The sequence below is a fragment of the Dermacentor andersoni genome, chromosome 4 (genome assembly GCF_023375885.2).
Source record: "Dermacentor andersoni chromosome 4, qqDerAnde1_hic_scaffold, whole genome shotgun sequence".
Taxonomy (NCBI): domain Eukaryota; kingdom Metazoa; phylum Arthropoda; class Arachnida; order Ixodida; family Ixodidae; genus Dermacentor; species Dermacentor andersoni.
In genome coordinates this window covers 93,633,949-93,648,327 of record NC_092817.1, presented here as the reverse complement: position 1 = coordinate 93,648,327, position 14,379 = coordinate 93,633,949, and the positions used below count along the sequence as shown (strand labels likewise).

The 14,379-nt window shown below is 43.9% G+C and overlaps 1 protein-coding gene across 2 annotated transcripts in view; it reads left to right on the top strand.

The window, feature by feature from the left end:
* LOC126536475 (tudor domain-containing protein 7B-like) overlaps positions 1-14,379 on the top strand; it is a 127,372-nt gene that overhangs the window by 80,918 nt on the left and 32,075 nt on the right. For both annotated transcript variants that reach the window (XM_050183450.3, XM_050183451.3), the window contains exon 20: positions 13,936-14,088. In XM_050183450.3, coding sequence (XP_050039407.1) covers positions 13,936-14,088 — 153 coding nt within the window. The remainder of the gene's footprint in view (positions 1-13,935; positions 14,089-14,379) is intronic.

Genomic DNA, 14,379 nt, shown 5'->3' with positions numbered 1-14,379 from the left:
TTTATTTGCCTCTCTCTCCAACAGGTCACCGAAATTCGAGATTATGGAACCTTCAATACATAATGCACGGGAAGGCAGCTTACATGATGCCATGCTGTCTTGGCACACCCACTCCTTACACACGTGGCAGATTACCTCTATAACAGGGTGCGCGGCTGCGTATGCACTCAGCTACACTTACAGCCATTCGCAGCCACGGCCAAGATGTGCACCAGCAATAGTGACGCACGTCAACTTACCCCCATCCCCTGCCCCGCCCCTTGCGCATGCTTGATCGCTCCCGTCCTCCTCTTTCACTTTGCTCACACGGAGAGGCGGCACTCGTGCGTGAAGCCACCATCTTTCTTTCTCACCTTCGCACACTTTCACTCGCACCTAAAGCACAAAGTGCACGGGGCTCAACAGAATCTTATTGCACTTGGACTTTATACGGAACATGATGCGGCTTGACTTGGCAGTCGCTGTTGTCGCGCTGCGCATGATTCGAGAGGTGTGTTTGCAAGCAGCCGCTTTGTGATTCATTCATTTGACCATCTGTGTCTGCGAAAGTTTCCATTTCTTGTGTTGGCATGTTATATGGAGAAGTTAGTTATAATGAAGTTCGTTATATCGAGATTTAACTTATAATGAAGGCAGTATTTTTGTGTTGTACGCATTATATTGAAATCACATATAAACACACTTCATTACATTGATGTTCTATGGACAAGAGGTTATGAAAAGCTAAATATTCTGTTATATTGAGAATTTCCTTATAATGAAGTTCGTTATATCGAAATGTAACTGTATAATGAAGACAGTGTCGTACGCGACTTAGCTGTATTGAGCTTGGGCTGTGTCATGTCACAAGTCTTTAAGCATAGTCCTACGAGATGAAAAGCCACCATGTAAAATTCCCAGTGTGCAGTGTGTGGAAAGGAGGATACTTTTGTTAGTGCTGGTGGTGCTGCCAGCAGTCATCGTCATGCATTGTGGCCTCGCTTGCTAGTTCAACAAACAAGATATGAAGTCTAGTGTTGGCTGCTACGCAATGATGAAAAAGTAAGTGGTTGTAGCGATGTGTGCATCAAGTTTAAACACTGGGTTTGAGCCCATTGCATGAGGCCGGCTGCAGCATTGCTCTCTTTGGCAGGTGCCTGTATGCTATGACACATTGCGTGCATAAGAAATTATGGCTAGTGTGCTTGATCGCAAAGCTATCACTTGGGTCTTTTTGTAGGATTTCATTGGTCAGTGCTTACTGGCAAGGCTTTAGCCACAAAAAGCTTCATAGGAGCTTGTGAAGCTTTTTGGACTGATTTACTAATCTCACCTTCAAGAGGCACTGAAACACTTCTTGGATATAGTAATGAAATGTTAAGAGGCTCCTGTGAACATATGAGACAAATACTAATTCACTGCCCCCCACAGGTGCGTCTGCGTAGGTAGGCGTTTGGAGTGTTGTGACACCACGCACCCGAGCACATGAGCGTTGGCCCCTCCCGCGCCTAGCTGTATGTGGCATTGCCGTGTCCGGGGAAATAGGGTTCCTGGGGGTTTAGCAGACTGATGCTGAGTGTTTGCACCTTTATGGCCCCTCGGCAGAGGCAATACACCTCTTTGGCCTCTGCTTAACATAGACGGCACCTCCGGACTGACCCTCCAGGAGGAAATCGGCAGTCACCTTTTCCTGTCCTCTTCCTTCACGTGCCTTTTTTCATACCTGTCCTGTCTTCTTGTATCTTCTATTCACTTCTAATTTTTGTAGGTGGCAAGGGTTAACCTTGTGTGGCTAACCTACCTTGGTTATGTCATATATTAGGTTATAGTCTCAATGTACAGATGGCGTGGGTTGGACTTGTTCTCAAGTTCCTGTCCCGTCCCCTCGTCTGGCTCCGTGGTGGGCGGCTGGCACTGTGGCCGAACAACACAACTTTTACATGGCTCCTCCTTTCCTCCAAAATGATCGCCCCTCTTATAAAGGAGGGCAGACCGAAGCAGCTGATTTTTTTCAGAAAAGAAAAGTAACCTTCCCAAAATACCATTTAGTATATAGTGATGTAAAAGAAAAGGCAGCAAGAATCTTGTCCCCATTCACAGTATCCAAGTCCTTGGCAGAAGCCCTAGGCCTTGGCTACAAGCTTTCCAAAATGTCCAGTGGCGATTTGCTGCCCGAACTTCGAGACAATGTACAATACTCAAAACTGTCAAATGTTGCGTCCATTGGGGACATCCCTGTCTCCGTCACATCCCATCGATCCCTCAACACTGTCCGTGGTGTAATATCAGAAATTGATTTCATACACTTAACATAAAAAGACGTCATAGATGTTCACCGAATCAAAATCCGGAAGTACAACAAAGAAATTGACACAAAACACCTGATCCTAACGTTCAACAGCAACACACTCCCTGAATCAATAGAAGTCGGCTACTTGAAATTAGATGTAAGACTACATTCCCAAACCCTGCAGATGCTTCAGTTGTCACAAGTTCGGTCATGGCTCACAGAGTTGCCGGGGCCGCAATACTTGCGCAAAATGTGCTTCAAGGAACATTTGGAAACCAAAGAGAACATTTCATTCAAAGAAGCTAGAAGGCGTATTGCGCTAACAAACACATTCTCCTTCAAAGGAAGTAACAAAAAACCTCAGAGAACATTTCATTCAAAGAAGCTAGAAGGTCTATTACGCTAACAAATACATTCTCCTTCAATGGAAGAAACAACTTTGCCGATGTGGTGCAACGGGGCGTAGCACCACACCAGTCTTCGGTGCCTGCTCAGGCCACGGTTACCGCGCCTCCAGCAGAGCCACCCACGCCCCAGGCAGAGACAGCGCAAGCTGCCCTACCACCTGCCAAACAGGGCCTGCCGGCCCCTCAGTCGGCAGCCCACAAGGTTCCTTCCCAATGGGAGAGGCCTGAAACACACACACTCGTGGCTTTGTGGATCTCCAGTGCCTCGGGAGATGCCATGGAAACAACTACCAGTTTGCTCTCGCTACTGCGGAGGCACAACTCTCTCAAAAAAAAAGAAAAAACCCCCAATAACAAACCCTCAAAAACGAGGAACTTAATTGCTTTTAGCCACATCCCCACAATATAATTAAACATGGTGTTCCCGATACATTGGAATTGTTGTGGGATTATTCAAAACTACAGTGACAAAAAAATAGTCTTTCGTTGTGACAGAGAACAAGCGAGTAGGCTCTCTGGAGGTGTTGCAATCATAGTGAAAAATGGTGTTGCAACTCATGCAATCAGGGTTCAAACGAAATATGGAGCTATAGTAGTGACCGTTCTTGATTTTTAAAACAATTACAGTATGTACTATGTATCTTGAACCACATGTAAATGTTACATTTCATGATTTAGAAGCACTTTTAAACAGCTACCAGAGCCACATTTAGTAGTAGGGGATTTTAATGCGCACTCACCTTTTTGGGGCAGTGACCAAACGGACACTAGAGGCCATATCCTAGAAGATTTTATCTAATAATGTCTGCCTGCTCAATACAGGAAAGCACCCACCCCACAGGGGCGTCTGCATTTAGCAGGCGTTTGGTGTGTTGCGACACCACGTACCCGAGCACACGAAGGTTGGACTATCCTGCGTCTAACCGTGCGCGGCTTAGCCATGTCCGGGGAAAAGGTGATCCTGGGGGTTGAGTCAGTGCTGGGTGTTTGGACCTTTATGGTCCCTCGGCGGCGGCAACACACCCTTTTCGCTTCGGCTTCACGTAGATGGCACCTTCAGACTGACCCACCTGGAGGAAATCGGCAGTCGCCTTTTCCTGTCCCCCTCTTCAGTATTTTTCTTTCCTATCTTCTTTCTTTTACTCTCCTATCGTCACTTCCCATTTTTCCTAGGCGGCTTGGTTTAACCTTGTGTATGTGCCCTCCCTTGGGTATAATAGGTTATAGTGGCAATGTACAGTTAGCGCGGGCAGCCTTACTCGTTAAGCGCTGCAGTGTCCCCTAGTTGGGCTCCATGGTGGGTGGCCGCCATTGCTGCCGAAAAGAATCCGAACTACTATGGGAACACCAGCATTTCCCCAGATACTTGATCGTCACGTTCAAAAGAGTGGACACACCAATGAATTAAACACTTGTTTCAACCGACCAAAAGAGACTTATCCGAAATATCATGTTGTACACAGTGAGAACTCTGAAAAACAAGCTAGATTCATTTCCCCATTCATAGTTGCAAAATCTTTGACCAAAGCCTAAGGGTCAGGTTATAAAGTGTTGAAATCGGCTAGCGGAGACCTTCTCCTTGAGATCCCTCAGAAATATCAGTATAAGAAGCTCAGCAGTGTTGTGATGCTTGGCAACATACCAATTTCTGTCTGCCTGCTTGCTTAATAATAATACCAATAATGTCTGCCTGCTTAACACAGGAAAGCACACATATTGCTCTCCGAGCTCAGGAAAAATGAGCTGCTTAGATTTACCTTTTTTTTCTCCATCTGTTTTTAACGATTTTGAATGGGATGGGGTTCTTGACAAACCCCTACGGAAGCGATCACCTTCCTGTAAAAATTCGCTTATCATCCCCACCACAAATCATCCCAAGCAAACCACACCGTAGGAAGCTACACTTAGCAAACTGAGCACTGTTTCGAGAACAGGCCAGCCTGGATAAAGGTTTCTCATGTAATCTAAATGTCGACAATCTAAGTCAATTGTTCCCAACCTGTATTATTACTGCCGCGTGGCTAGCTATTCCTCAGTCCTCAGGAGTAGTTCAACATAATCACAAAATCTGGTATGCGCAAGAATGTAGGGAAGCAAAAAAGAAACAAAACAAAGCCTGGGGGATACTCCACAGATACCCAACGCACAATAATCTAGTAAATTTTAAAAAGGCGAAAGCCAATGCACACCGCATTCGTCGCGATGCCAAGAAAACTTCCTGGAAGCATTACATTTCATCTATCAACAGTTCAATCACATCCAAAAAAATGTGGGAACAAGTCCATAAATTAAATGGCAGCTTCTCCCCGTTCACAATTCTGTTTTTAACAGCCCCCGGCACACAAACAAGTACAGAGGAACAGGCGGACGTACGAGGGGAACATTTCTTTGGTGTTTCTAGTTCCTCACACTACATACACTCGTTCCTGAAGTACAAACATACAGCCAAAAAAAAACAAAGAATTCGTACCAGTGGCAGTACAAATGAGCCTTATAATACACCAATTACACTTCAGGAAATCCAAAAAGTACTATCTGCCAGTAAACAGACAGCACCTGGCCCTGATGAAATATATTATGAAATGCTGGCTCACCTCTCAGAAGCTGCTGTAAATGCACTTTTGCAATTCTTCAACAAAATATGGGTATCGGGAAAAATACCGGAGGCTTTGAAAAGAGCAGTGAGTGTACCGTTTCTGAAGCTTGCAAAACCACCAACGACCCCTAGCCGTTATAGGCCCATAGCTCTTGCAAGTTGTCTCGCAAAATCATTCGAAAGTATCCTGAACATTAGGCCGATGTTCACTCTTGAATCACGTGAACACCTTGACATCCACCAGTGTGGATTTAAAAAAGCATGTTCAACAACTGACTATCTTGTGCGCCTAGAACATACAGTTCGAGAAGCATTCGTACATAAACACTGTCTAGCAGTCTTCGATATCGATAAGGCTTGCGATACCACCTGGAGGTTTGGCATTCTCCGCGATCTAGCAGAACTTGTTATCCGCGGTAGGATGCTGAACTGCCTGAAAGATTTCCTGTCCGACTGTTCATTTCATGTACGCCTGGGTGCAACCCTTTCAAAGAAGTTTGTCCAGGAGAATGGAGTGCCACAGGGTTGTATTTTGAATACAACACTTTTCATAGTAAAAAATGGACTCCATCGCAAAAATAATTCCAAGGTCCATTATGTATTCTGTATATGTCGATGACTTTCAAATAGCATGCACATCCTCCAGCTTGCCAACGTGCGAGAGACGGATACAACTCGCATTGAACAAACTCGATTTGGGCAGACAGAAATGGATTTAAGTTTTCACCACAAAAGACAGTGGCTCTTCTCACTCAAAAGAAGCCTACAGGTTGATTCCATTCTGCACCTAAAGGAAGCCATACTTCCAGTAAAGAATGAACAAAAATTTTTAGGTATAACTTTTGACAAAAAGCTCACATTCTTACCACATATAAACACCCTCAGAAAAAAAACTTCCCAGTCACTGAATATATTCAAAGTACTGTCATGTAAATACTGGGGGTCTGATAGAACATGCCTTCTACACATTTATCGCTCTTTGGTATGTACGGTGTATTATGGCTGCATAGTGCATGGTTCAGCAAGATCGTCATACTTAAAGTAATTAGGCCCAGTACATAACTCAGGCTCGCGTATTTCATGCGGTGCATACCGAACTCTCCTGTAGGCACCCTCTATGTAGAAACAAACGAACCCCCACTAGAATTTAGAGGAGCTGCTCTAATCTGTGCATACATTCTTTAGGTACAATCTCTACCAAAACACATTTGCTATCCACTTGCAACAAAGTGTGCTTCCAGAATAATATTCAACAACAAACCACAAGCTACTAGACCACTGCTCCTGCAATTTGAAGAGATGTGTTGGAACCTTGACGTAGTGGACACATTACCTGGCATTGCCTACAGACATGACCCACTGCCCCCATGGTTTGTCTTTCCCACAGCTTGCGATCTCACTCTAACACAGTTCCGCAAAGCACGAACTCCACCACAACACCTTATTCAAGAATTCCTTGCACTAGAGGAAACCTACACCAGTTTCACTGACTTTTGTACTGATGGTTCTAAAATGACAGGCCATACTGGAAGTGCAGTTGTCCAAGGGAACTGGTAAGAAACAGTAAGACTTCCGCAGTGTACATCCATCTTCACTGCTTAATGTTAGCGCCATTTCTATAGCCATAGAGAAAATAGTAAAGGAGAACCTCACAAATAGTATAATACACACAGACTACCTAAGTGCACTCACAGCTCTTCACACCAGAAATGCAGTCGCACCACTATTGGGAGACGTTATACATAATTTAATAAAAGCCACCACACAAGGACAGAACATCAAGTTATGCTGGGTTCCGAGCCACGTCGGAATTAGTGGCAATGATAGAGCAGATGTATGCACGGCACAAGCCCGACACAAACAAATCACGAAAATAAACATACCTCCTCATGACTGCATGAAGTTAATTCATTGTAAACTAAGGTAAAAATGGCAGTCCGCTTGGAACAACGAAGTAAACAACAAACTACACTTGTTAAAGCTCGTGTTAGGCGAATGGAAATCTTGCACATATCAGGAATGTTTCGAAGAAGTGATTCTATGCAGTCTTCGCCATAGGACACACACACCTCACACACAACTTCATCCTAACAAAGCAAAACAAACCCCAATGTGAAACATGTGGAGGTGAACTAACAGTAAAGCACATATTATTTTCATGCAGAAAACTTGAACCACCTAGGAAGAAGTTTTTTTACTCCGTTTTACGATGAACACATTCCTTTTCACCCAGCTTTGATTTTAGGCGAAGATGCACTTGTTGATATGTCAGGATGCAGGTGTTCTAATAAAACTTTAAAACCGCACCGAGTCCATCGCTACATATTACAGAACGCCTCATCCACCTTCTTACCTCTGAGAAAAAGGCCGAGATCTTTAATTCATTGGGACCCTCCAGGCTCTTGCCCAGACAAGGACTCACTGATGTGACCCACTTTTTAAAAAGAATTTATACCTAGTGTTTGGCACATGATAGTTTTAGCTGCTTATGTGCTATTAAACTCAACTCAACGTAACTCAACTAATTCACTGCATGCACCAGGGAATTTACAATCCCGTGCCAAAAACTGAAAGATCGCTTGCTTTAGTGGCTTCCGCAGTTTCGTTATGCACTGTCATCGCATGCAGCTAACCCACTAACAGGTATTGGCTGACTTCGCAATCACAAGAACATTGTAATTGCAAATTCTGAGTTAAATAAATGAAACGTATATATGTGTATATACTCAAAATAAAGCACCAACAATGAATGACGCCAAGGACAGCACAGGGGAAATTAATTGTAGTTCGTAATTGAAATAAAGAAAATGATAAATAAATGGAAATGAAAGTGGATGAAAAAAACTCATTGCCCTTCCACTCTGTGAACAAGGATGACCAGCGAAGCTTTGTACGTGGGCCCCTTGATGGCAAACTCCACCTCCACCGTGGGTTGGCCCGGCATTGCACTATCTTCGGGATCGCCCCATGTACGGGGAGTGCTTAACGCCTGCTTCACCTCCGCTGCGGGTCAGCCTGGTATTGCACTATCTTCAGGATCTGCTCACGTATAGGGAGTGCTGAACGTCTGCTTCACCTCAGCCACGGGTCGGCCCGGCATTGTACTACCTTTGGGATCGGCTCATGTATGGGGAGTGTTTAATGCCTGCTTCACTTCCGCCATGGGTTGGCCCAGCATTGCACTATCTTCGGAATCGGCCCATGCATGGGGAGTGCTGAACACCTGCTTCACCTCCGCCGCGGGTTGGCCCGGTATTGTACTATCTTCGGGATCGCCCATGTATGGGGAGTGCTGAACGCCTGCGTCATCACCACCGCAGGTTGGCCCGGCATTGCGCTACCTTTAGGATCGGCATGTTTAACTTTTTCATTACCACGCTTATTCAAATCAATCACCGGTGATCGATGCTTTAGATCGTAGATTTCTACATGTTGGAGCCGTTTCTTATCCACTTAAGGGCATCCAGTAGTTAGTACAGGCACTGAACTTTCAGAATCAGTTTAAATTTTTGCACTCTGGCAATATTGTGATTTTTGACAAACCTTTTTGCGAACTAATGTGCATATGTTGTAGCGAAAAGAGACATGGCTGTCACCTTCTGCCTTGCTTGAGGAAAAAGCATGCTGCTCACGATTACGCTGCACTAGTATCAAAATTTTGTAATCAAATTACTCCTAGCAAGCCAAGAATTAAATCATATCGCTGGCTTCATGCCTGACAGTGCTGAACAGTGATAAGTAACTGAAAATGACGCTAGCTTTTCACTAATGAGCTTTGGTTTGGAGTCCGAGTCATTTTATTCCGCCAAAGTGTATTTCTCAGGGTCCGCCATATGTCCTACATGTGGACCTGACATTTTCAACCAGTTTCCAAGAGTTTCGCTTTCACTTCTCTCGTAAAATGCAGGCAAGAGGTGCAGCCGGTATCACTGTGCAGTTATCGAACGTCACTCCTGTTGCATCGTCCTGCGTGGCTGCGTCGCGAGAAAAGCATTGTGCTCGAAACTATGCTGCACCAGCACTTTAATTCAGGGATGAGGACTCGAGTTATGATTCTGAAGATGACAGCAAAGAAAACTCAAGCTCTGACGGTGACAATGTTTTGAGTCAGCATGGGACATCCGCAGCTGTTCACCGGCGAGTTTCCTTTACAGCATTGAGTGGTCTCCTTCCTTGTGCGCACTTATCTGCCAATCTTTTTGCACGACCTGAGAGTGCTACTGATTATCTTTAGGGTGCATACTTTGCTTGGTTATGATGTGCTGCCACGCAGCAAAGATACTTCTGCTCACGCCAAAAAGGCCGCCCATAGCACATCTCGGCCCAGCACTGCGGATCAGCGCAAGACAGTTTACAACAGCGTGGGATTTCTCTCTACTCTTTTTCTCTGCAGAGGTGACAAAGACAATCTGCAAAAAGGCAAAACAGATATGCTTGGATGCATAATCTTATAGTTGCCCAGCTTCGCTGAGAGCAATCGGTCCTGGAAGAGGTGCATGACTCTAGATGAACTGGTGAAGTACATTCCTTGGACTTCTCATCGGACCATCCCCAGAAGATGCCCAAAAGGTGGAATTGTAAAATGTGTTATGAGGGCCGCAAAGTCGAACAAAAACCAGGCATCTTGTGGGAAAAGTGTGGAGTGCACCTATGCTTCACAAAATCCAGGAACTGCTTCACCGCATGGCATGAGTGACGAACTGGTCTTAGTTTCTTTTTTGTATACGAATAACGGTGGTGTACTGAGCATTTATTTTTTCAGACTATTCCTGGGTTACTTATCTTTCAAATGTATATTCTGAATTTCCTTTGGTATTAATGTTTATGTAAATATCCTGTTTTTTTATTGCTATATATATATTGTGTTTGGCTGACTCAAAACATTGTCACCGTCAGAGCTTGAACTTGCTTTGCTTCGGAATCATAACTCGAGTCCTCATCCCTAAAGTATTTTATCAACTGGCAGTAAAAATGGTGCTTTCTAGAATTTTTGTTTTACCTAATAAATTTTTTTGTCGGGCAATATATGTTTTTGGAAAGAGCATTTCATTATGCACAATATGCTATGCTGAAATGTGTGCTGCAATATTATTTGTAGTGATAAATAATTTTTTTCCAAGACCTATAAACAACCCGACCATTTTCTCATGGCATCTAAAGAGTTAACGCCTGCTTCAAGTCCGCCACAGGTCGGCCCAGTATTAGAGAGGTTTAGCTTGTCCGGTATTCGGGTAACCGCAGACGGACGGGGCGTTGGGGCGGAGGTGTAAACGGGAGCAGCCTGCATGGTGCTGCCTCCTGGTGGCACAGAGCTTAAACAGACAAAAACAGCTGTTATTGCTGTAACCAAGTGTATTTTACTTTGCTGCGTGTGTAAATTTTTGGCAGCAACATGATTACGCCAGTGCCTGGGAGTGTTAGCCAGCGCCACCGCTCACAAACCTTGGCGGCAAATGTGGAGCATCCTTTCTCCTGCAGGTGTCACGAATACATGATCTATCTCGGTGAAGGCAACTGGTCAATCAACCCACACATGTTACCTGAAGGCGTAAAATCTGCTGGATTTGAGACCCTCGCTATGTAATGAACGAAAAGAAAGGAAACAGCAGGATGTGGGTTCTTATGCCACCTGCTGCCAATTGTTTTTTCATCCACTTTCATTTCAACCTAATCTGCGCAGGTGAAGTGATGCGGGGGGGCATGGCTTTATGACTACTAGACAAGCTGATGGATAAATGCTTGCTGAAGTCAATGACACAGTGTACTGGGTTTGAGGTGGTGTAACTGTCTGTTCACATGCAGCAAACAAACTCAAGGTTCGGTTGCTGCTACAGCATTATGCTACTGAAAGCAAAATTTGCTTCACTGCACCAAGATGCGGTCTTGGTGGGCCTATAAAGTAGCAGGCTACATGAAGCCTTACCTTTAGGGGTCATTGTGCCTGTGCATATTTGCTTCAATGTGCAGCCATAGCAGCTGCACTGGCGCTACACAGAGCGCAGCTACGCGTTTGCAGGCCCAGCAGTATCTTGTGGCCGGTTGCACTCTGTCAGCTTGAGAGAAAGAGCTGCCCAGAATATTTTGTCACGCTTTTTGTGGTGGTGCAGAACTGGATGTTAAAGAGAAGCTTTCTTTGCCTCTTCCTTCAACTTTACCACTGCTGCTGCTGTCTGGCACACTGTGGTAGGAGGTGGTTCAGAGCGTGTGTATGCATGTCACAAGTGTGGCAGAGAATAAAAGCAATGTGAGAAACTCGTTTGAACCTTTGCATCGTGTCAAATGTGCAAAGCCCTGAGCCCTCTGGAGCTCCCTGGGCATCGCCACATTAGCCTCTTGACAGCTGTAATTATCCGTGACACCCACAAAAGCATTGCAGAAATTGCAGCGCTTACCTTTCTACTTACGTGCAAGTCCAGAGGGAAGCTAGATAGAATGGAAGAGAGGAGGGGAGAGGAGACACAGCCTGGGTAGAACAGGCACAGTTGCAAGACAAGTGAGTAGCAACCTTGCCGCCCTTCACTTGCAGTTCCCATGCAAGCAGGGGGGAGAGGGGAGATTGGGAAAAGGTGATGTGTAAAGGGCAAGGAAACGCTATTACTATAGACATGACAGCAGTTCCGGGCAAACAGTATAAATTTAAGTTCAAGGTACGGTATGTTTCTGCTATTTCTGAAAAATAAACACCATGCAGATGTGTTAAGTGGACAACTTACGCTGGGCGTACAGAAGCAGAGTCGCATTAAAGCACACTGTAAGGTCTAGGCGACACTATAGAAGTGGTTGCACATCAAATCAACACTTCTGTGGCTGCCGCGGTTGTTTTGTGGCTTTGGCACTGCTTGAGGTCATGGGTTTGATCCTGACTGTGGCAGCCACATTTCGACGGGGGCAAAATGAAAAACGCATGTGCACTTAGATTTAGGAACACATTAGAGAGCACCACAGTGTCAAAATTAATCTGGAATCCACCACTGTGTCTCATAATCCGATTGTGGTTTTGACACGTATAGCCCCATAAGTGAATTAAAGTTTAACACTTCTGCCCCAATGCGATGTGCCATGTGAGGCAGTGACAGTGCTCAACCCTCTGAGAGGTTATGAAGTAAGGCGCACGACAACGCCTCCAGCAAACACCTCCCCCCGGTGTGTTCGCACTAATATGCAGACAAGCAGTAGTAGTGCACACAAGGTAACGTTTAACATCAACTCGACACTTTTGTGTTGGACTAAAAGTTGAAGAAATTAAACGTGAACCATCAACATCACTGCTAATTATCATCGATAAACGCGAACAGCACAGGAAGCTTCGCTTACATCGATTCTCACAGTGCATGGGATCCGTATATTTTACTGCCTAATGAATATTCCATTCACATCTGGTTATGCAAGTCAAGCATTCTTTTTTCAACCAACCGCTACTGTATGTTGTGATACATGGAAAGTTGCAGCTTTCTATCATACGGCCATACCATTCAGGATGCTTCAAGTAAAGAGAAATCGCACTTTTCTTTACGGGGATGTTAAAGTGAAAAAGTTTTTATCTACATTAGTAAGTTACCCTCCTACAACACCAGAAAAGCCACTCTTACTGTGACAAGTAGTTTGGTTAGCCAGAAAAGACTCAAAAATGACAGGTGGGTGGTGATGCTTTCTTGGAGTTTCCACACGAGTTCAACATGATGTCATGAATTTTGATGTCTGCTTCGGCCTATTTAATTTATGAGTAGAGGCAGACTACATTGTATTCTGAAGGAGCCAAAGACTGAACTTGGCAAGTTTCAAGAACTTTTACTCAGCCATAACGGTGCCAAATTTGAAGAAGTACTTCGAAATCTGTGGTATCACACTGACATACTGCTGCTGGCGTTGTGGCACAAAATTCTAAACGAATGGAACTTCAACCTTCATTTTGTTTTCTAATAGGTGAACATGAAACGAATCTTGAAATATACTTCATTAACCTAAACTGTATTAGTATTTAAAGACAGAGTCCCTTTAAGTTGCTGCTTATAGACATTTAAAAAGTTTGTGCAGATTGCCATTTGAGAATCACTATCATGTGAATACCTGCCAATTTTTACGATTTCGTTGTAAAAGGTCAGATTTTTATGCTTGTTTATGATTGTCATAATGTCATCAGTAACTCTAGGATTTTTCTTTTTTTTTTTCAGTATAGTGAAAAACTGATTTCAAATGAATATTGAGTCTCTGACCGACTTTCTTTCAGAGCCTGACCTTCCACATCCACTCGATTATTAAAACCTCCCAGAATCACCACCACCCGTTCCGTAGATCCAGTGAATAACCGGCAACTTCTAATTCAGCTGTTGTTTATATTAATGTTTCATGAATAAAGTACATGAATATTTCTGTTTTTGGTGCAAATCATTTTAGCTGTGCCTATCAGAGTGTCTGTTCATAAATAGCACTCCCACAGGATTTCCCACAGGATTCAGAATTTTAAAAGAAACAGTGAAATTCTTGATAATAAGGCAATGTTTAGTATTTTTCGTAAAATTTTACTGTTTTATGCCTTGGACTTTTATTCTTTAAATTTTAGGGTCAGCATGTGTATGTGCATTGTTTTCAGTGACACATGCTGTAGCACTAAATTCAGTGAGAAAAAAATGAGAAAGGTGTCCTTACATTCTGGTGTTTTGCAGACAAGAAGAAAGAAAAGCCAAGCGAGTACCTGCCTTGACTCGTGTCTCCTCGCAAACCTTTTCTGAGAAAAAGGTAGAAGAGAAAAAGTTTGATGAGAAGAAAGCCGAAAGCAAGAAAACTGAACAGAAAAAGCCTGAAGCTGCCACTAATGGGTGAGTCTTGCTTCTGAGTCTCAGGAGACAAAAAAGCATTGATTTCTGTTTCATAATTAGTCTCTCTCAGTTGCATGAACAATTTGCTGTGTGTGTGTGTGCCACAATGTTCCACTGTGATACATAACCACTGCAAGTTTCTTGTTAGCATGAGCCCATTTTTTTAAGGCATACTTGCCATTGATGCATGGCTTTCTTGTATCACCCTTTTAAAATTATACCTGTGGTGATTGCAGTATGTATAAATAAACAAATGAATAAAATAATCAATCGTGTACTTTCTGTGCTTGA